Raw genomic sequence first — 22,977 nt, 5'->3', positions numbered from 1 at the left:
TGGCTGGCAGGGTATGCATCTAGTTAATAGCTGTAGTGCAGACAAGGAAGTGGCTCAGCTGTCAGATACCTCTTACACAAAAACTTTAAAAACAAGTACACATGTATAATCTACCTGGTCATGGATAATATAGAAGTAAGAATACCGGTGGCCTCAGTTAACTAACTAAGGTCCCTGGGAATTAGCATGGCTTAATGGACAGGGCACATGTATGAGTGTGGGTGAGTGATGTGTGATTTGTTGCGGTATGTTGGGGGTCGGGATTCTTTAGGGGATAATTGGCATTCTTTTGGTGACCCTAGCCAGTGCCATTTTGGAAAGTGGTCTAGCATTAACTTACATATGTGCCACAAGGAATTGCTGTCTTGAGTCTTGACCGGAGCAGGTTATATCAACCATACAGCACTTTATCATGTTCCTAACCACTTAATAGCAGTACATACCTTATAATGTTCAAGTATACTCTGAGGACATTAGCCAGTTTAGAATTGTATTTGTCTCCTTACAGCACGAGCTAAATAACACTTCTGTATACTACCATCCCTATAGGAATGCTATTTCCTGGGGATAAGATAACTTAATGTTAATGTTTTGTCTACCGTATATTAGACAATTTGTACAAATACTCTGATGGGGGATCCTTGGGCAGCATACTGATTTATTTACATATACAGGGCTGTATCTTGGCTTAGGCAGACTAGGCCTTTGGCGGCACTTAACAGAAGTTGGAATAAAAAAACGCCCCTTTCTGCTCCCGTTAACCCCTGCGATGCTGCGTAGATAATGGGAGCGGAAATCCATAGGTTCGCCGTCAGGAGTTAAACTTGGAGCGGGAGACAATTGGTTGATGCCAGAGGAGGCCCCCGCAGGCGACCAATAGGCTCACTCGCATGCCCCTTAAACTCCTGATAGTGCAACTTGGCCTGGGGAGACCATGGTCTCCCTGCTCCAACAGTTAAAGGTCCATACAAGCGACTTCATTGGTCGTTCGTACAGGCTTTTAACTCTTGGAGTGTGGAGACCAGTGGTCTCTGCCGGCCAAGAGACCAGGATTTAAAAAGTCTGTACGAGCGAAGTACAGGTTAAAATCCCAGCGCCAAAGCTGCTGCGAAGTCCATACCCCATTAACCCACTATTAACGGGGTTATTAAAAAAATTAAGAAGAAAAACAAACACAAAGAATATACACGAATGTTCGCCCGAACACAGGAATGAGCGAATATTCACGGAATATGAATATTTTTTCCCCCCCACGAAGACGAACACGAAAAGTTGGCCGGCGGCAAAGTCTAGTTTTTAGTGTATTCAGTTCATTTTTGCACAGTGTATCTTGTCATATTATGCACCCAAAGCAGATGTTAGTTTCCTCTATGAAGTAACACTGTCTGGATCCGCTATCTTTGGCCAGAGGAAGCTGTAATACAGGAATAGACTTGAGGTTTTATGTAAATTCAAGAATTATTATTATATCATATTTATATAGCATCAACAATTTTACACAGCACTTCGTACAGTACAAGACAAACTGATGCAACATTACGATCTAGATTTACCAATATTTTCTGATGTTCTAAACAACTGTGCATGTCATCTGTGACTTGTATAAATATAGAGAGAGATGGCTTGCTTTCCAGGTATGAAGAAACTATCTGTGCTAGAAGTGGGGCATCTGTCAAGGGCGGATCCAGAGCTTGAACTCGGAAGGGGGACTCACACTAACACACACCTAGACACACACCCAGACACTTGCACTAATGCACACACTCATACCAACAGAACTAGAGATTCAGCACTAACACACACACACACACCCAGACTCTCAGTAATACCATGCATAGACACTAGCATACATGCGTGCACACAGACTAACATACACACCCAGACAACAATACAAACATAACCCAATACTCAAACTAACAGCCAAAAACACAAATACAAACATACCCAGACACGTGTTGACTCACTAACATACCCACGCACACATACTCACATAGCCAAATACATACGTCTACACACTAAAATACTCCCACACACACTGACAAACATACCCAGACACACACATACTAACATACCCAAACAAAGACACATGTTGACACACTAAAATACCCTCATATATACACTAACATACCCAGGCACTCACACTAACATACCCAGACAAAGACACATGTTCACACAATAACATACTCAAACACAGACGTTCACTAACATACCCATATTTTAGCATACATACGTATGCTAAAATACTCACAGACACATATTCACACACTAAAATACCCACAAACAATAACATACAGACACAGACTCACATAGACACACTAGCATATACAACTTTTACTAACAAATCCAGATATACATGCTAACATACCTAGAGGCCCATTCTAATATACCCAAAGACACATGTTTAAATATTAACATACACACACATACTTACATACCCAGACAGACACACACTAACATACCTAGGCAAACACAAATCAACAACCCTAACCCAAACAGACAGTAACATACATACACACACACTAAAACATGTGTCCCAATTTTGGGTCTCTGTCCCGCCTATCCCCTCCTCTGTCCCCCTCCTCTGTCCCCCTTTTGTGTTTAACCCCTAATGCCCCCACACACTTGTGTATTGCCCCCAGCTAGCCCCACATTGTATATTTATCCAACCACCCTCCCTCCCTTTAATATTGATTTATGTGATGCCCCCAGACAGCACCGCTCACTCCCTTGCAAACCCCCACCCCGTTTGGTTTCATGTCAGCCCTGGCCCCCAGACTGCATCCACAGGACCTACCCAAGCATAGGACATGCACTATTAGCCAAACAGTCCGCCTGTGGAATCCTAGCCTCAAACAGCCTCCCTGTGCCATGCTCCCAACCACTTATACATCCATGCTGTCACATTCATTCAGTCACACATTCACAGATATACATTCACAGATACTCATTCATTCCCTCAATAGGCATACTCGTTCATACATTTTTAAGTGTAGTTACCAATTCTTTTCACACTACTGAGTGGGTGAAGGTATAGAGTTATACTTACCTATCTTTAGTCGTGTTTACACTTCAGCTTGTTTAGGACTTATTAGTGGTGCTCACTCCTGAATTACAGTAAGTTTTAATTTAATTTACGATTATAATTAAAACTTAGGTTTTATTTGATTATTCCATATTTTTGTAAAATATTTAGGCTTTGTCAATAAACAAGTAATAGTTTTGATCGTGCAGATGTTATCTTGCAGCATACTTATGAGTTACTATTTCACATATTTTCCTCCTTACCTAGCGTGAATTTCCAATGAGTCATTCTGGTTGGAACAGTGCCAGAGAGCTATGCTGCTGAACCTATACAACCAGGTTCAGCATTTCTTGTTATCATCTACTGGATATAGGGCGCAGTGGAACTCACATACTGTTTGAGGAATTTGACTTTTTCTTTCTCACAGAAAAAAGTCACAAAAGTTTTCTGTTACTTTTAATACAATTTTATTTTTGATCCTATGCAGCTGAAATGCAACTTCCGTGTACAGAAAATGTATTATACCATTCCTTTTAGTCTTTAGTCAAAGGTGACAACTTTTATAGAGCCAACATTAAGAAAGACACTTAAGCTTTTAAAACACCATACTTTGTGACACAAGCAAGCTGAGCAGGTGTCCCAACGTTATTCTCTAAAGTAAAAAGCACCAATATTACTTCATTTTGGGCTCCCTCCCAATCTATCTTAGATTTACGTTCCTCAATACTTGTGAGGAACCTCCAGCTTGGTTGCAGAAAACTTAAGCAGTCCCCTTAACACCCAATCTGCTGTTTTTTATTTTTCAAATGTATAGCTTTAAGCAGCATTATAGACATAATACCTAGTACTACTGAATACCCTAGCACTTCCCACAGATAATTTTTAATGATGTAACCTCATTTATAGGCTTTCAGGGAATGCCTAATGTGGCAGGATTGCCTGGTTCTTGTCAAGAAACTCCAAATACAAGCATCAGAATAAAAGAATAATGTGTTTATTGTGGCTTTTCTATAAGGTACACAGCGCTGTGTTTCACAGTGGTAAATAAACAAAACAAAAACAAATCTTACTCCATCTTGAAAAATATTCCCTAGCTAAACAACTGGCCAGCTAACCCAGTTCCCAGTTGTAAACCAAGTAGTCTTAAAGCTGCAGGCTTAACTGCCTCTCTCTCCCCTTTGTCAGAGAGCTAACGCCTCCAAAGGCTGAGCTTTAAACATTGCAGGTCATGTTAATTGAATTCACCTGAAAGGGCTGACTTCCATCTATTACCCTTTCATGATGGAAATAGAGAGTGCTCCAACCTGCTACTGACATAGAAAGCCTCTCTAACTCTGCCACTGTCAGGAACTGGTTCCATACAGACAACTGTAATGACTCAGAGCGCCCAAAGTTGGAGTTCAGGAGGCAGAAGCGGAGCCACAGGACCTGGTGCAGGGCGACTGCACTCACCCAGGTGATGAGCACCTAGGGTTGTAGGTAGAGTAACAGCTGAAACAGCGAACAAGGGGGACAGAGCGAGCAAGGTACAGGGAGACCCAGCAAGAAACATAACCAGACAAGACATACATAATACAGGGCACAACAAAGGACAGGGAACAAGACAAGGAATACTCAAGATCCGACATGAACAGGACAGGACACCCCTCTACCGGGGTTCAAGGCAGGACACCCCTCTACCAGGGGTTCAAGGCAGGACACCCCTCTACTAGGGGTTCAGGACAGAACATACGGAAATCCAGAAATGGACCACAGCAAGACAGAAAAACTGTAGCAAGGCAGGAAAAAACAGACATGCAGCTCTGCAGCCTGGGTAGAGCGTGGCAGCCACACTCATTTACATGTGAACAAAACCAGAAACCAACAGGTTGTTGCAATACAAAACGACAAAAAAGTTATTTCCTAATAGTTGTTTTCTGATGTGTTTCAAACTTCAGATGAAAGAACGGCGTAAAATACTTAAGAGCTCAACTGTTGTTTTGCACAAGTAAAACAGCACCTTTCCCATCTTGATCCTTAATATGAACTAGGCTTCGATTAAGCCTTACAACAGATTAAGGCCCTTTATAGTATATGGATGTGCATGATCCTAAAATGATTGATGTTGTCTATGTCAAGGATTTTCACTGTTCAAGAGCCCTTAAATTGGGGCCTATGCTTGTGTGTATTCAGTCCTTCTTTTGGTGCACAGAACCGGGGTGAAAAAATATATTTAGATAAACATTGCAGCTGCATGCAATCTCAATCAATCCAATATTGACATCTAGGAAGTTACTGATATAACAAATGAACGCAACCTACATATTTGCAACATTACACTTGAACAAGATTGGGACATTGTATATGAATTTGTGAAGAAAACCTAGAAGATTTGCACCATAGCCTTTCTAAGTCACTTTTCATATGCACATATACAGTACAATGGTTATCAAGGTTCAAAATGGTAACAGGGAACCTAAATTACTTACAAAATTACTTTAATACCTGATTTGCAGGGTTTGAGGGAACCATGTTGTTCTCCCAAGGGCCTGTTTAAGCAATTTACACAGGATAAAGATTTTTTTTTCTTGCTGTACAGCATCGAACTCTTGAGGCAATTCAGTGCTGCAGTTTTGTGTGTGTGCAAATATAATGAATGTGATGAATGTGTAGTTAGTGTGTCAGTGTAATCTGTCTAGTAGTTCTAGTAGTGCTAGCCTACCCAGAGCTCTCCCACTTCTGGCTAAGTGACTTGACAAGGGACATGACTATGTTGTAATGTGGGGCAGCTGACGCGTGCAAGGCTATCACCAAAAGAATAAAAGTTGTAGGTGGTTGGAGAGGAAGTGGGTTGGGAGTGAGGCATGCTTCAAGGCCCCTCTGCAACCTAGAGATTCTCTGCAGTGACCCCGAAACCCTTAGAGTTCCTAGGTATGACAGAGAGACACTAGCATACCTGGGAACATCCAGGTTTCAGGTACCCACAGCCCTCCCTTTAGTGGACGGATCTGCTGACTTCAATGGGAGGTCCGCTTACATCTGTGGGTGGTCCTGTTGATGTCGGTGGGTGGTAGTGGGTGTTCCACCCGAAGGTCATGTGACGCAGCTGCTGCGTCATAGAAGCTACGGCGGAAGTACAAGCAGTAGCGGGGGTTGTCTGCGTTCATCAAGCGGACGTTCACCGGCTGGCAGAGAAGAGAATTCCCCGCAGCGCTGCGGGGAATTCTCCTCTACGGCAGCCGGGGAGGTATGCGCGATGAGCGTAGATAACCTGCACTGCTGTCGGTACTTTCGCCTGCGTTCGGTGATAGGCGTCCAGTGTAAGATCCAGATCCCCCGGCAGCAGCTGAGGTTACCAGACAGGAGGATCCAGGTCCCCTGCAGCGCTGCGGGGGATCTGGATCTTAGTCTCATAGTCAGACCTCGATTATATTTTTCAGAGCATTTGTCGTCCTTTACTCAATCATGACCACAAATACATATATATATATCAATGTGTCACAAAGTCACATAAGACATCTAGGTAAAGCCGTCCCCAGCCACACCACTAAGCACAAGATACGTTCTTTACTGACAATTTAAAATGTTGGGAAGTATGACAATGACGTGAGAGTTTGGCATGCAAAAAGAGGAAACACCAGTGCCTATCCAATAATATGGCAAGGTGCGATTCCTGTGCCAAAAACTGAAATATTGGCTGAAATATAAATAAGTTAACATGAAATGCTCTATTGCACCTTTTTTAAATCAGGTATTCATTTATAATAAAGGGAAATGAATGGCATCAAGTTGCATAAACTGCATGATTCATCTAATTGCTGTACATACTGTGAGTATTGGTATGAATCACTGACTATATGTATTCTTATATAGCTAATAATTATATATATATATATATATATATATGTCTCATCCCTATGGGTGGTATGTGTCTATCTCAACCTTGGAGAGACCTGGTAGTTGGAGGGTTCCGTGCAGTATCTTAGCTGTACCTAGCACTGCACTATTTTGGACAGTGTGTTCCTGGAATCTACTGGAGCCACTCTCCCAGCTTCCAAGTGCTCATATGACCATACCTGGGAACTTCTGAGCTCTGGCTAACCAGAGCCTTCCCTTGTGGGATGCAGCCAGGACTGCCCACTGACGTCAGTGGGTTGTCCCGTGACATTGGTCGGCAGTCCCTCTGACATCAGTAGGCGGTCCCACTGACTTCAGTGGGCGTTCCTGATTAAATTGGGGCGTTCCCTATGATGTAGCAGAGGTTCCCGCTGATGTCAGTGGGAGCTCCCGCTCACATCACGGGAAACACCCCCATTTAAAGAGGAAATGGGCACACACCCTGCTCCTGTGAGCCAGATGATTCGGGTGTTGACCCGGAGAAGCAGTGCTTCACTCGGAGTTCTCTGGGTCAAACCTGGAGAGTTTCCAGGTAAGCCTATGACCACTGTGGCCTTCACTTTCCACATTATTATTGTTTTATATAGCACCATCAAACTCCGTAGCGCTGTACAATGGGTGGACAGGACAAAACAAGTAGTATGTAACATAACAATTTGACTTACAGAGACAACAGGTGAGGAGGGCCCCGCTCATACGAGTTTACAATCTAGAGGGATTTAGGGTGTATTTACACAATAGGTAAAAGGTTAGGGATGAACCAGCCACACAAGTAAAAGTATTGCATGAGAGGGACTAGGAAAGGTGAGCTAAAGGAATATGGGAGGGCGTTAATGTGCAATGTTGTAAGCGTCCTTAAAGAAGTGGGTCTTGAGGGATTTTTTGAAGGAATAAAGGTACAGAGAAAGACGGATAGGCCGGGGGAGAGCAATCCAGAGGAAAGGGGCAGACCTTGACAAATCTTGTAAGCGTCCATGAGAGCTAGAAATCAAAGGAGAGGATAGAAGGAGATCATTGGATGAGCGGAGGGACCGGTGTGGAGTGTATTTAGAGATGAGTGATGTGATGTAGGTAGGGGAACTGCTGTGAAGGGCTTTGAAAGTAAGAGTAAGGATTTTGAAATGAATCCTGAAGCGCACAGGAAGGCAGTGAAGAGACTGACAGAGGGGAGAGGTGTAAGTGAAGGCGATGGTAGAGGAAGATAAGTCTGGCAGCAGCATTCATGGTGGATTGTAGAAGGGTGAGACAATAATCAAGGCGAGAGATAATAAGGGCACGAAAGAGAGCCTTAGTGGCATGCTGTGTTAGGAAGGGACGGATGCGGGCAATGTTTTTAAGATGGAGATGGCAGTTTTTAGAGACAGACGGGGAGATGATAGCACCATTGACATTGAGGGAAACTGATGGGGGAATGTTACCATTGGAGGGAGGGAAGATGAGAAGTTCGGTTTTGGAGAGATTGAGTTTCAGGAAACGTGCAGACATCCAGGTAGAGACGGAGGCGAAGAAGATAGATCAGGAGAGGATAGATAGATAAATCTGTCATCAGCATACAGGTGGTATTGAAAGCCAAAGGATGTGATTAGTTTGACAAGTGAGGAAGTGTAGAGAAAGAACAGAAGGGGTCCTATAACTGAGCCTTGGGGTACCCCCACTAAGAGGGGGAGGGGAAGTGTTACCGGAGACAGAAACGCTGAAAGTACGATCAGAGAGGTAGGAAGTGAACCAGGAGAGAGCAGAGTCACGGAGCCCGAGAGCATGAAGAGTTTGAAAGAGAAGAGGGTGGTCCACAGTGTCAAAAGCAGCAGAAAGGTCCAGTAGGATTAGCTGGCCCTTGGATTTGGCAGTTAGTAGGTCATTTGTAACTTTAGTAAGGGCAGTCTCAGTTGAGTTTCGAGGGCGAAAACCACATCCTCATTGCTCATTCAGGACCTAGTACTTCTCCTGCATCTCATACTTCCTCTTCCAAATGTTGCTGTCACTTGGCACTGCTACATCTATCACCGCCACTTCTTGTCCTTGTCTACTACCACCATTGGGTTGATTCATTCTCTCTCCCTCCAGAGAGGGATATAGATATACTGTTTAAAGATAGAGGACACACCTAAGATTTATGTCATTCAAGGACACATGTTATATATACATAGTGGTATGACACACACACATCTAGAAATGACAACAATAGCCCCAGAGGCATTTGTATATGTTGTATATGGTACTAGGCTGTATAGATCAGTCCATATATAATTATTTTGCTGCACTCGCTGCAGTTGCCTGGAGATTCACTATTTTGAGAAACAGTTGCACTCGCTGTGCGGAAAACTGTTGAGTCACTGCAATCATTTCAGTCACAGGGCTGAAGGTAAAGCGCTTGTGGAGAAACGTGAACTCTCATTACCCCGGGGCTGGAGAGCGCTCTCATGAGACTGCTGGCTGCTGCTCCGAGCAGTCACTCCGGACTGAAGTCTCAGTCATTTGATAATCTCTTTCCCATTGAAACCGAGTCGCTGTGCCGTGTGAGTGACAAAAACCACTGGGAATTCTACTGTGTACTTACACTGTTAATGGAGGAAATAACAGTGAATCCAGTATTGTAGGGCGGAACAGTTCGTCTCATCAAGTGGGACGGGGGTGTTATTTCAGAGGAGCTTTCAGTTTAGTTTTTCTAGATTAGCAGCCTTTTCAGGCCACTTTATGGTAACGGTGCTGAAATCTTGGAGCCGCCTCAGCAGAGATGGTAACGCGTATTGCCTTATTTTTATTGTTATTATTGCCTAATTCGTATCGTTTTCGTCACATTTAACAGCTAACAAAACGCAGCTGGTGCGTGACACCTGCGACCACTAGATGAAAACCTGACGTAAAACGAAGACTGCCCTCTTTTTGTTTTCAAAAATAGGCTGCGTGGTTCACGTGAGCGGTCACACGCACGCACTTCTTCTTCTTCTTCTCCCGGGAATATGTGTTTTTATTGTGGCGCAAGTGGAATGTCGCAACGAATAGCAGCGTTCGTTCCTGGCGCAGAAAGGGTTAGAGCGCGGACTGGGCGGGGTTAAAGTTTTGGGGACGTGCTGCTTTGCTTATGAACGTGGAATCGCAATGATTCACTTGCTGGGTATGGATGACAGTGCAGTTAATGGTCGGTGGAGCTGGTTTTTGCTTAAGGTTCATTAATGCGTGCATGGAGGGTTAGACATAAACAAGACCTTCTCTGGGGAGGAGAAAACCGCCCATAACCCAGGAACTTTATGTTTCCTATTCTGTGGGCAATGTAAAAGGGTGAGTAGTCAAAGGGTTAAAGAATAAGTTAGATGGATTTTGTATAGCGAAATAGACGTAACGTTTAAAGCGTTTTGCAGCGTGTACACCTCTGATGCATGTAAAGTACATGTGTGGGTTGTATATCTCTGCGAAAGCAATACCCTGGCCAGTTCTTCATTCTCTTTTCTTTTACTACAGATGGATGCGGACCCCTGACAGCTGGATATTGTGTGATGTAAGAAGCCCGGCCATGGCCTAGAAGAAGCCAGAAGAAATGGAAGAGGACTTTGACTTGAATAGTAACAAAGGAAACTTTCTACAAGAGTAGCACAGGATGTGAACATCAGATGGCATTTTGTCTTTAAGCGCGTGTAAGTGATTTCCTTTTTCAAATGTTATTATAATATTTATGATTTATAAGTTTTTTTAACTTAAGTTTTAAAACTATGGCATCTATATGTTAATGAAGAATCGCAAACCGCCTTTAGATTGTTGACTTTAGGTAGGGTAAGACGTCAATGACTACAAAGCACATTTTACATATGTAGATGCTGTGTTATTATTTACTAAAGTGTAACATGTCTTGTGGCCAAGGGACAGTACACCTCTTGGTACTCTCAGCCATATGGTCTAGTATTCCTCCAACTCAAAAAATAAAGTACATAGATTTCTATAAAGTATCACTCTCCATACGCTGTCATAACCTCATTTACCTCATATATATTATTTTAAACAAAAAACAGCCCATCTAGTCTGCCAGTTTATCCTTTTTTCAGCCAATTCTGAATTTGCAACCCTTCCATTCATCTCAGCGTCTTGGGGTTGATGCTGTCATTGTGTATGCAAACTAAATTGAGATACAAAGCTATAGATTAACCTGTGTGCCTATTTTAATAATGTAACCCTTGTCTTTTGAACTAGTTACACATACATATTTTATCCCCTTAGGAGTTGCACAGAATATAACATGTGTAATAATAACAATAATAACAAACACGACCATGCTAGTATTAGCTTTGCTTCAAACCTTGTGGAGCAGATAATAGTTTGATAACAAAGGAGTATTGTGGGTTATTCGCTTGGTTCCCCGTGTTTTTTTCAACAGTTAAAGTGTATTATGTAACAATATATGTAACGCTATAGAGACTTAAACCTCTACTAAATAACTACATTTTAATGGTATAATAAAGTGTGGTTGTTACATTGCTGGAGTGGGCATTCTACGTTGAGTTCGCCACGTTTGTATGTATTTACCTTGAGTTGTGTGTGGCCTGTCATTTTCTTATTGACCAAAATAGACTTAATAACATTCTTAACACACAGTATTTTTGCTTTAATAACGAAACCTATGTTCTTTTCCTCGTGCAGTTACCCTTCCCTTTGCTGATTTGCTAATTATCAAGGATGATCTGCCAATAGGGAGACAAAGTTGATTAGCTAAAAGCCATCCTTGGGATCAAGATCCTAAGTTTCTTTCTTTCTGAAGCTTTAACTCGCAAGGGTAGGTTACACACTCGTTTTTCAAATGTTGCTGTCACTTGGCACTGCTACATCTATCACCTTGTCTACTACCACCATTGGGTTGATTAATTTTCTCTCCCTCCAGAGAGGGATATAAATATACTGTTTAAAGATAGACAATTATGTCCATGAGATTATAAACTGTGGACCTGTTTGACTGTCTAATTTTAATAAAATGTTCTTTTTAACAGGACTTTCAGAACATGTTGCATTGAGGAGATATGACAGCCTTTATAAAGAAGGTTTAGAAGGTACAGCGCTAGATGCAATACTTGCAATGATCTGATCTGCATTTTCATACAATATCTGGAAGATATATTCTAACATAAGAGTTGGACTCACTCATTGATCTTCTATTGGTAATGATAAAATATATATATTTTCTTTGTCCAAAGTGAGGAAAATGGAGACTCCTTTTACTGTCTTATATAGCATCTGCACTGTTATCAAAGAGGCAACGTGAATCTTAATTTCATGTAACAATTATTTAGAACATACATTCAACAATGTTATGTTCAGGGAAAAAAAAGCAAGCAAATCTAAATGACTCTACAACCATCGCTGTTCCATCGATTAAAGGTCATGGATATCTGGATTATACTATTCAAAACCATCCTTCCAAAGCACTTGAAACGATGGATGACCTTAGGAGGAATAATCAGCTCTGTGACCTTCTTTTGAGGGTTAGTTACAACGGTCAAGTTGAAGATTTTCATGTACACAAAGTTGTACTTGCTTCATGTAGTTCCTTTTTTAGGGCTATGTTCACTAATAATTTTCGTGAGTGCTATGCACGGGAAGTCACTATCAAAGACATTTGTCCCATTGTGATGCAGAAGTTGATAGAATTTGCCTACACTTCACGGATAACAGTAGGGGAGAAATGTGTTTTACATGTACTTTTGGCTGCCATGAGATATCAAATGGAAGATGTAGCCAAAGCTTGCAGTGACTTCCTTGTTAAACACCTGGATGCCAGTAATGTCATTGGCATTTCCAATTTTGCTGAACAGATAGGCTGCACAGAGCTCTACAGCAAAGGAAGGGAGTACATCAATATGCACTTCAGTGAGGTAAGTTCATATACATGTTTCTGCTTTAAATACTGTCAGCCCTTAGAGTGCCTGTGTCTATTAACCCCTAGAGTGCTACCTACATAAATATAATGTAACTGACCCATAAGGGGCTAGAGTTCAAGCTGAGTACTGTGTACTTATCAGCACCTTGGGTATGGGAAATACTTTTACCTGCCATCCCAGGTGACACTACGGATAGACTCCTCCTCCTTACCTGAGATAGGGCAGGACTCAAAAACTTTAAAAGCCCCTCCCCTCCTACTATGCCGAAAAGGAAGGGAGGAAACAAACGTGTCAGGGATTGGCAGGGAAAAGAAGCTCTTGGTAAGTAGAACTTCCTGTTTCCCTGCCATCCCAGGTGACACTACGGATAGATAGATATACCATCAGACCGATCTCGGGTAAACCCCACTGCCGGACGATGAACCTGAAAGCCGCTGGATGCAGAGCCCACTCGGCGCTCAGGAAATCCGCTTGAGTATTCGATGTCCCTTGAACATCACACTTTGCCGCCCCAAGCGCTTTATCGTTTTTTTTTTTAAGCGGAGGAGAGAGAGGGGCTTTCGCTTACCCGCTCGGCGTCTCTCTCTCCTCTGCGGCGAGTCTCCCTGTTCGGTCTCGGTGCTGGTTTGTAATGCCGAGCGCCGGAAGTGACGTCAATTTCCAGCACTCAGCATTACAAGACGGCACCGTGGCAGAGCAGGGAGACTCGCCCTTTAAACAGGGGGGGGGTAGGGTAGATAATGGCGTCGGCGAAGTTTAAAATGCTGCCCCCCTGGCGTCGGCGAGGGGGGGCGGCATTTTAAACTTCTCCCCAGGCGGAATTAAGTCTTGGGCCGGCCCTGAGTGTGATGTTACAGCATTCACACTTGATGCCCCATACATCTGATTTTGAGATCCACTGCATAAATCAATAGGGATCAATAGGGTTGTATCAGCACTGCAGTAATCCAATTTAGGCCAATAGGTACGTTAACCGGTAGAATGGTTTGTTTGGTCTATTCCATAAGAAGTCCCTTGAGATTGCATACCTGCACATGTAAATGCTTGCAAAACAGCTGGTATATTCAACTGTTTTTTCAAGTATGTTTAAGTGGATAAATCTTTATTGCAATGCATCCTCTTACCACTTGCAGACCCTTGTATGCATATGAGTATAAACTCACTCCCCAGCAATCAGCCCCCATTTTAGAATCGGGAATGGAATTGGATTGTTTTTTTTACTTTGCTTCAGGCTTTTTTTTATTTAGCGTTGGAGTGGCTGCTTTTCTTGTGCCAATTCATTTGTATTTATTTATTTCTGTTTGAGACAAGTGTTTTTCAGGTTGCTAGCATCTTGTGGGTTAATGAATCAACTTTTATTAGCTCAACTGTTGAGTGTTAATTTATGAGAGTGCAAATGTGAGTTGGCAACAACGTATTTGTGAGTTGGACTTTAGTTCTACAAGTTCTATCTAGAGTTTACTAAATAGACATATGTGACTCTGACATGTTGTGTCTCAGGGCACTTCATCATCTATTTTAATCGTATTGAAAATCTTAGTAAACACCAGCAAAGTTGAAATAATAAATCTTTAAGTCTCACACTGAAATTTTAGTTAATAACTTGGCAAACCTACACAGTGGTAGATATGGTTCTGTATCACCACAGTAATGTGACTGTTTCAATTGAATTCACAGGTAACAAAGGAGGAAGAGTTTTACAATTTAACACATTGTCAACTCCTGGATTTGGTCAACCAAGAAAGTCTGAATGTTCTGTGTGAAAGTGAGGTCTACAACGCATGCTTGAGGTGGATGCAGTGGGATTTGAACAACAGAGCACAGTATTTTCATGTCTTGCTAAATGCAGTTCATATTTATGCGCTACCACCAAAGTTTCTGGCAGTTCAGCTACAACAGTGTCCCATACTTCATAAGGAGATATCCTGCAGGGCATACCTGTCCAAGATATTCCAGGAAATGTCTTTGCACAAGCCTCTTCCCCGTGCCAAACTTCGAGGCAATCAGTTGATATATGTAGCTGGTGGATACCTCCAAAGCTCTTTGGACTCTATGAACGCATACAACCCACAAACTGATGAATGGGTGAAGCTTGCCGATATGTTAGAACCAAGGAGTGGGCTTGGAGCCTGCATTGTCTTTGGTCTGTTCTACGCAGTGGGTGGGAGGAATCATTCTTCAATAGAAAACACAGACTCTGATTCCTTAGCTTGTTTCAATCCTGTGACCAACCAGTGGACTGCAAAAGCCTCTATGAATGTAGCCCGGAACCGTGTTGGAGTTGCTGCTATAGATGGTGCCATTTATGCTGTTGGTGGCTCCTGCGGATCTGAACATCATAAAAGTGTTGAAAAGCAAGTATAATGATAAGCATGACACATTAAAATAAGCACAAATGGTTATGGGTAATCATTGTGGTCAATGCAAAATTGGCCAGGCTCCAACTTTGAACTTTTAAAAAAGTAGAAAAAATGTGTATAGGCATATGCACTATAACTTACAAATCTGTGTTCTTTACAATAGGGCTGCTAAGCGATATAAGATTATCACTGTAGGTCAGTGCCCTCCTGTTCACACAGTCAAGTTCAAAATTGTGAAACAGTAAACTCCCAGTTAAATGCTGTCCAGTGCAGTGGCACAACTATAATACCATCATATAGGCATATAAAATCTATTTGAAAAGCATGTGCAAATGATGCATGTGTAGCTGAGTTTAGATCCCAATAGTCTTGAATGGGTTAGACAGTGCCTGAGTTACAAACAGAGGCTTGTAGTCAATGGAGTATATTTGGAGCAAGGTCTTGTTATCAGGTGGGTGCCCATTCTCTTTAATATTTTTATTAGTGATATTGCAGGAGGTCTTCATGGAAAGGTATGATTTTGCGTATGACACAAAGATTTGCAACATGGTTGATGTTCCTGGGGGGATAAGAAATGGCAAATTATTTGGGTAAACTGGAAAAATGATGAGAGGGGGGTTATAAGAGAAACAGTTAAATACTTAAATGGAATCAACATGATAAAAGTGATATCAGGAAATATTACTTTACTGAAATGCATGGTAGGGGATGTATGGAATAGCCTTCCAGCATAAGTGGTAGAGATTAATAGAGTGAAGACGTTTAAGCAACGATAGGCTTAAGGCTAAGCTAGATATGAGATAAGGCCTGGGACTAAGGAACGTATTCAGAGGTTGGTCAGACAAGATGGTCGAATAGTTCTTACCTGTCGTCACTTTCTATATTTCTATTCTTATATGAGGATTTTTATTAGATTCTTGCTGACATTTGACTGTACTTCGCGCATTCTGGTTCCAGTGATGCAAGAAGCTGGGTATGTTAGTTGAGCTCCATAGATGTGTACGAATTGCAAACTTACTGCTTTACAGGCAGATGGAGGTGATTTTGGTGAACATTTCTCCAAAATTATCAGTATCAGAATAATATCACTAAATCTAAAATAAAATTAAAAAATCACTCTTTTTGATGTACACTCACTGGCCACTTTATTAGGTACACCTGTTCATCTGCTTGTTAACACAACATAGATAATCAGCCAATCACATGGCAGCAACTCAATCTATTTAGGCATGTAGACAACTTGCTGAAGTTAAAACTGAGCATCAAAATGAGGAAGAAAGGGGATTTAAGTGACTTTTAACGTGGCAAGATTGTTGGTGCCAGACGGGCTAGTCTGAGTATTTCAGAAACTGCTGATCTACTGGGATTTTCACAAACAACCAGTGTTCCCTCTAAGCTGTGCGCTTGTGTGCGCGCACATAGCTTTTTCAGAGAGCGCACATGTCCAAAAATTGTGCGCACAACAGTTTTTCCCAAAAAAAGAAAAAAATAATAATTTGTTTGAAACTTTATACGGCGCGGATATTGTGCGCACAAAATTTTTGCTCTGTGAAACTTTTTGCACAAGAGAAATTTTCTGCGCACGCCAACTAAGAAAAATTAGATGGAACATTGCAAAATCTCTGAGGAATGTTTCCAGCACCTTCTAGAAAGTATGCCACGAAGAATGAAGGTGGTTCTGACGGCAACCCGGTAATAGCAAGGTGTACCTAATAAAGTCACCAGTGAGTATATGTGAGAGAAGACAACATAAACGGGGAATAAGTAAAGTAAAGACAAATTAAGGGAACTTCATAAATGAGGATAAAGATCTATCTGACTGCTTAAATAAATACTTTTGTTTTTACAAAGGTGAGTTTGCTTGTTGGCCAAGATAAACAGGATGAAATGTATAACAGGTGTGTTTACAGAGAAAGTTATTTAAAGAGCTTTGAAGTGTCCTGGCAAAACAGCTGGCAGACTTATTTAACAGTCACTGTTGACAGAAATAGTTCCAGAAGACTGGTTGTTGGCAAATGTAGTAACATTCCACAAAAAAAGGTAGCTAGGAAGACTCGCCAACTACAGACCAGTAAGACTTACATCAATGGTGGGCAAATGAATGGAAACCATGCAAAATGATAGGATTGTTAAATATCTGGAAGTAAATGATTTGCATGATCAGGGTTTACTACAGGGAGAGCCTGTTAATCTAACTTTATTTTTTTACTGGTTTACTAAGGCAGTAGACCAGGGAGGAGCTGTTGATATCGCCTACCTAGATTTTAGTGAGGCATTCAACACTATCCCCCATAGAAAACTTTTAAATACATTGCCTTTGGGTTTGGCACAAGTGTGACAGCTGGAGTTTAATGTTGATAAATGTAAAATAATGCACATGGGACGTAAATTTCCCAAGGTAAAATATAGCTTTGGGAACACTATTCTGTCAGCGGCGATAGAAGAGATGAACTTGTAACTATTTCTGATGACTTAATGGTAAGCAGACGATGCAATAAAGGTTCAGAAAAAGCAGACAGGGTGCTGGGTTGTATAGTGAGAGACATTAGCAGACTATAGGTCTTAGAGGTAATGTAAGGAAGTTCTGCTTTACTGAGAGGCTAGTAGATAAATGGAACAGTCTCCTAGCAGTGGTGCAGGATAATACAATGAGGGTTTGAATCCCTTTCATCAGGAAAACTCAGCAGACTAGATGGGCTAAATGGTCCTTATCTGCTGTCAGATTCTGTGTTTCTTAAAACATAAAGATAAGATTATAGGCATGGGTGAGACTTGTCTTCTTGTGAGGAGTAACTAAATTTGTGCCACAAACCTTTAATGAATATTGCTACTGCTGAGAGTGGAATTGGTGTAGTTAAAGGATCCCAGTGGTTCCTAATAGTTCAGCATAAAATAACTTAATTTACTGGATGTATTCGTTGGTATCACATAGGGAGCAAGAGAGGTGGACAGAGAAACAGCCAGAATATAATGTGGAGTAGTCAGGGCTATGTTCCTCTCCTCCACCCAGGAGATAAGGCACTACTGATCAATGAGCTGTCATGCCCATGTGTCCAGGGCACAACCATAGCAATTCCTTGTATTTGTATAATTGATCCATAATCAGAAGAAAAAAATTCTGTAACCAGTGTTACTTCTTTTGCTCCTTTTGTTTATTTTTCATAATTATTTAGTTTTATATGCTAGCCCAGACTCAGGGCTTAAGTATTATTATAGAAGAGTGTGTCCCATTAGACCAGGGGTGTCCAAGTTTTTTCTGCAGTGAGCCACTTCATCACTCATTTTTCACTGTGAGAAAATATGGCCTTTAATAAAATATGCAGATTAAAATAAAGTAAATGACACAAAACCTTTACTTTTCCTGTCACCGATTTCTGGGCCTAGAAAGGTTTGTGACTACAAATTCAGGATAATTAAAAATGAAATACTTCTATTTATTCTAGGTATGCACCAGAATGAAAATTCTGGACCAAAACATTCACAGTTCACTTAGCCAAAACCAAAAATGACCCCCCCACACACCTTTATAAATAATAATAAAAACTCACATTTTTAATAAAAGTAGGTAACACACCACAACTGGACAAAAAAATTAGCAATATGACTTGGCATGATAGGAGTGTTATTGCTAACAACAATCACACTCCTATCATACCCAGGCAACCAGTAAATGCTGATGGGACTGTGCTTGCTGTGATTGCTGTTAGCAATCACACTCCTATCATGCCAAGTCAGCCAGCACATGCTGGTACAGGGTGGCTGTAAGTGATGCGTAGACCCCATACTGCTGGCAGCATCAATACACAAGGGGGACAGCTAGCTAGGTTCCAGCATGTACTGGCTGACTTGGCATGATAGGAGTGTGATTGCTAACAGCAATCAAAGTCCCATCATGCCTAGGTTCCAGCACTTACACATCCAACCAGTAAATGCTGGAACCTAGGCATGATGGGACTGTGATTGCTGTTAGCAATCACACTCCTATCATGCCAAGTCAGCCAGTACATGCTGGTACAGGGTGGCTGTAAGTGATGTGCAGACCCCATACTGCTGGCAGCATCATTACACAAGGGGGGCAGCTAGCTAGGTTTCAGCATGTACCGGCTGACTTGGCATGATAGGAGTGTGATTGCTAACAGCAATCACAGTCCCATCATGCCTAGGTTCCAGCACTTACACATCCATGCTATCACACACACACTCATTCATTCATATACTCATTCATTCACAGATTAATTCCCTCAATCACGCATACTCATTCAAACACCCTCCCCACCCCCTTACCTCTACTGCAGCTCCTCGATGCCGCTCAGACAGACCTGCACAGACTTCAGCAGAGGACTTCAGTTCTCTAGTACTGCACAGAGGAAGCAGGACTGGAGCAGAGTCATGTGATGTCACGTGAACTCTGCTAGGTTCCGCTTCCTCTATGCAGTACAGAAGACCCGCCCACAGGTAAGTAGCAGGGCATGTTGGACGTCCCTGCATTAGACCATATTATTATGGAGGAGACATTTTATTTATTTATTTTGGAGGAATAGTTTTTTTGTAAGTAGCTTACCTAGTAATGTGTGCTTTTACTTTAACTATAAGAGCAGGAAAACATTTTCAACAATACGGGACGTGCGTGTGGGACATTAAATACTAATGCAAGAGAAGTGGTAATTGCTCTTCTTATCGATTGGACAGGTATTAAGTTGGAAGAATTTAGCAGGTGGTTAATTGTTCATTAGGTTCAAATATGGAATAAAAAGACACAGACTTCCAAGATTGAAACCTTTAACCAAGATTCTGCCTGCATCTTTTCTATGTTCCTTAAAATGACCAGGTATAAAGATTATTCAATGTATGGCTTCACTCTTTTTAATTGTAGGTATGATCCAGACAGAAACGAATGGACATTTGTAGCCTCAATGTCTGTTGCACGTATTGGTGCCGGAGTGACTGCATGCAGAGGACTCCTCTATGCAGTTGGTGGATTTGATGGCGAAAACCGTTTAAATAATGTTGATTGCTATCATCCTGATATAGACCAATGGCATCCGGTGGCACCCATGCAGAGTGTCAGGAGTGGGGCAGGTAACTTTTTTAATTTCCGTGTTGAAAGGATAGTTTAGAGTCCCATATAGTCTCACCAGCAAAATGCCAGGACACAAAAGTGTCTGCTTTTTGATGGACCAATTTCCCCTTCTCTCTTAAGTTCTTCCACAGGAGCAAGATTTATTCTTTTATGCATAGGAGATTATTGAAACTGTTGATTAGACTAAAGGTCTTTCAAAATGTGGAAAATTGGCCACCTGCTCCATGGACCTGACCACTGCCAAAATTTTAATTCATGCACAGAGCGGCTACCAATCAGTAGTTTCTCTTCTCCACATACACAGCATTGCTTTTACAAGTACATTTTAGGCACCTCTTTTTAGCTATAGTCCCCCATGTACTCTAACAAGCAAGAGATCCACTGGGGTATCCCCACTACACTATGTATTTAAGATTTTAGAAATCACTACAAATTGGGATCCGCAATGTCAAATGAATGCAGCTGGCCATCTGAACTCACTTTGGCACCCATGGTATCTCTTATGTAGCTACATAGGGTCCTCGTATTCAACAGCATTACCTTATTAAGCTGAATATTATGTGGGATCTGCTTAAATACACATGCTGTGAATTAAACTCGTTAAAGGTGTTAAATAGGTACTTAAAATGTTTTCCTTGTATGTACAGGTGTGGTAGCCCTCGACAATTATATTTTTGCTATTGGTGGATACGATGGTAGGTATCAGCTAAACAGTGTAGAACGATACAACATTGACCGAAACTGCTGGGAGACTGTTAGTCCTATGAAATACAGGCGGAGTGCACATGGATTAGCTCTACACCAAGGAAAAATATATGCTCTCGGTAAGAGTCTTATAATATTTTTAGGAATATTCCCATATGCAATTGGGATATAGGTTAAACTTGCCATTCTAGTTAAAACTCTTCTGTTGCATTGAGCTGGGTTTAATTTTGGAGGGAATGTACAATGCATTAATGTACAGATGTACTGAAAACCAAAATGTGCCACGGTCGTGCTACAAAAATGCTATATATGTACCTATAAATTTGGAATTTACCCCTGTTTAACAGGATAATATAATCTGGATTGTTGGCATCTATGTTGCTGTATCGTAAACCTGCAATATTGAATTGTTATGACTTTTTTATTTTTATTTTGGACTTAAAGCCTTAAAACCTTTGCTTGTCATATTAGTGTAAGAGTTAGCCCCTGGATATATTGTCCTGTATACAGACGGATATAGATGTATTGGATATACAGAACCACCCTGTGGTGTACCTGTGGTACCAGATATATTGAAATCAATGTTCTGTTCCCCTTGAGCTATGGGTGTTTTATAGTCTTATTTTATTAAACAGATTTCATTTTTGAAAATCATATATTTATTATAACATTTTAGATTGTATAGAAAACAAAAGGGAAGCAAAAAGGTATGCGGTGTGCAACAGAGTATGTCACAGTAGATGAGTACTTAAACACGCATTAACGCATTTATCATAAGCGTTAATCATCACAACAATCTGTTCTTTTGACTGCAGGTGGCTATAATGCAGAAGGCTTTCTCTCATCTGTTGAGTGCTATTGCCCCGAAAGAAATGAGTGGACAGAAGTGACGGAAATGCCCATAGGATGCAGTGGCATGGGGGTGTCTGTAACCATGGAACCGTGTCCAAACAGTATTACTGACCCTGAAGAGGTTTGACTAACAGTATTAAGGTCAACATATAAAAACCACCTGTGAACAATGTAAAGAAGAGAGAGCTTTCAAATGTTTTCTTGTTGATTTCATTACATTTGACCAATCATGTCTCTTACACTGATATTGAGATGTTTCTTAAAAAATGGCTTAAGATGGAATCACAGATTTATACGAATACTGTTTTTTCATTATTTATGATTTTTTATTATTATGTCTTAAAGAAGGTAAAACATTTAAATAAAACGTTATTCTAACGCAGACCGCACTAGGATTAACATTTCACCAGGTCCTAGGCCAGGTATCAAAATAGCTTGTGGTGGCCCAAGTGGAACCCCCATTTCTCTAGGGGTCCTAGGCCAGGTACCAAAGCATTTTTCACATTTCTTGGTATTATGAGGACAACAGTGCCTGGAATGTCAGGATGAACATGATTGAAACATAGAAAGACTAAGACATAACAGTTTTACTATAAGTCTATAATATTTTACACTCAATAAGTCACAGGGGCAGAGTCCAGGTTTGGCCTGTTTAAAAAAGCACATGAGGACCAAAAACTGAACAAAAGTAGAGTTTAAGTTGATTCACCTGACTTGCATTCCTCAGCTCTTGAAGAACCGAGCCATTCCAGTCACCAAGGCTAAGAAAGTCTAGCCCAGCTATATTTCTAACACGTGCATTATGGTTGAGTTCAATGTCAAGTTGTGACAGTATGTTTTTATAATACATGTGTTGTCCAATGTTACAGTAAGCCTTATAACATATACAATTTTTCCTTGAGTGGAGGATTGCCAAGCAATACAGACATCTTTCTTTTAAGTTTTCGAAACTTTATTAAATAATGTCGGCCATAAGGTATGTGCTGGAGAGCCATATAAAGTGAGTGAGGCATTTTACTTGGGGTGTTTGTGTCTAAATGGTTATTTATAACCAACCATTTGTCATCAGGTGGGAACCTGCCCCAAACTATGGTCAAGGGCCACTATATCACTGTTTACTGATGATGGATTCCATGGTCATTAACTGCATGGGGTTAGAAGGAAATTTTACTTGTAATAAGACTAAGAGGGAGGACAGGAGAATTTGGTGCTACCATCATT

General features: G+C 41.3%; 1 protein-coding gene and 1 long non-coding RNA gene across 3 annotated transcripts; both read left to right on the top strand.

Annotated features, from left to right (window-relative positions):
• Window positions 1-9,314: 9,314 nt before the first annotated feature.
• LOC128493210 (uncharacterized) lies at window positions 9,315-11,588 on the top strand. 2 transcript variants are annotated; one of them, XR_008354205.1, is made up of 3 exons: window positions 9,315-9,635; window positions 10,358-10,530; window positions 11,528-11,588. It is a non-coding gene; the product is annotated as an uncharacterized LOC128493210 (long non-coding RNA). The 2 variants fall into 2 exon arrangements; XR_008354206.1 differs by lacking the exon at window positions 9,315-9,635 and adding an exon at window positions 9,870-10,177.
• A 586-nt stretch (window positions 11,589-12,174) lies between these two features.
• Window positions 12,175-21,926, top strand: LOC128493194 (kelch-like ECH-associated protein 1A). Its single transcript, XM_053465723.1, has 5 exons — window positions 12,175-12,753; window positions 14,437-15,113; window positions 19,993-20,198; window positions 20,847-21,023; window positions 21,720-21,926. Exons 1-5 carry the CDS (start codon window positions 12,187-12,189, stop codon window positions 21,881-21,883), a joined length of 1,791 nt encoding a protein of 596 aa, XP_053321698.1. The 5' UTR covers window positions 12,175-12,186; the 3' UTR covers window positions 21,884-21,926.
• The last annotated feature ends 1,051 nt before the right edge of the window (window positions 21,927-22,977 follow it).

This window comes from Spea bombifrons, chromosome 1 (assembly GCF_027358695.1).
Source record: "Spea bombifrons isolate aSpeBom1 chromosome 1, aSpeBom1.2.pri, whole genome shotgun sequence".
Lineage (NCBI taxonomy): Eukaryota > Metazoa > Chordata > Amphibia > Anura > Pelobatidae > Spea > Spea bombifrons.
The sequence above is the reverse complement of the archived record's forward strand: the minus strand, read 5'-3'. Positions and strand labels throughout refer to the sequence as shown.

Bases quoted from the DNA above. Each gene is read 5' to 3' on its own strand.
- LOC128493194 (XM_053465723.1), top strand. From the start codon at position 12,187: ATGTTATGTTCAGGGAAAAAAAAGCAAGCAAATCTAAATGACTCTACA. The intron at 12,754-14,436 runs GTAAGTTCATAT...TTGAATTCACAG, and splicing joins TCAATATGCACTTCAGTGAG to GTAACAAAGGAGGAAGAGTT. The intron at 20,199-20,846 runs GTAACTTTTTTA...TTGTATGTACAG, and splicing joins GAGTGTCAGGAGTGGGGCAG to GTGTGGTAGCCCTCGACAAT.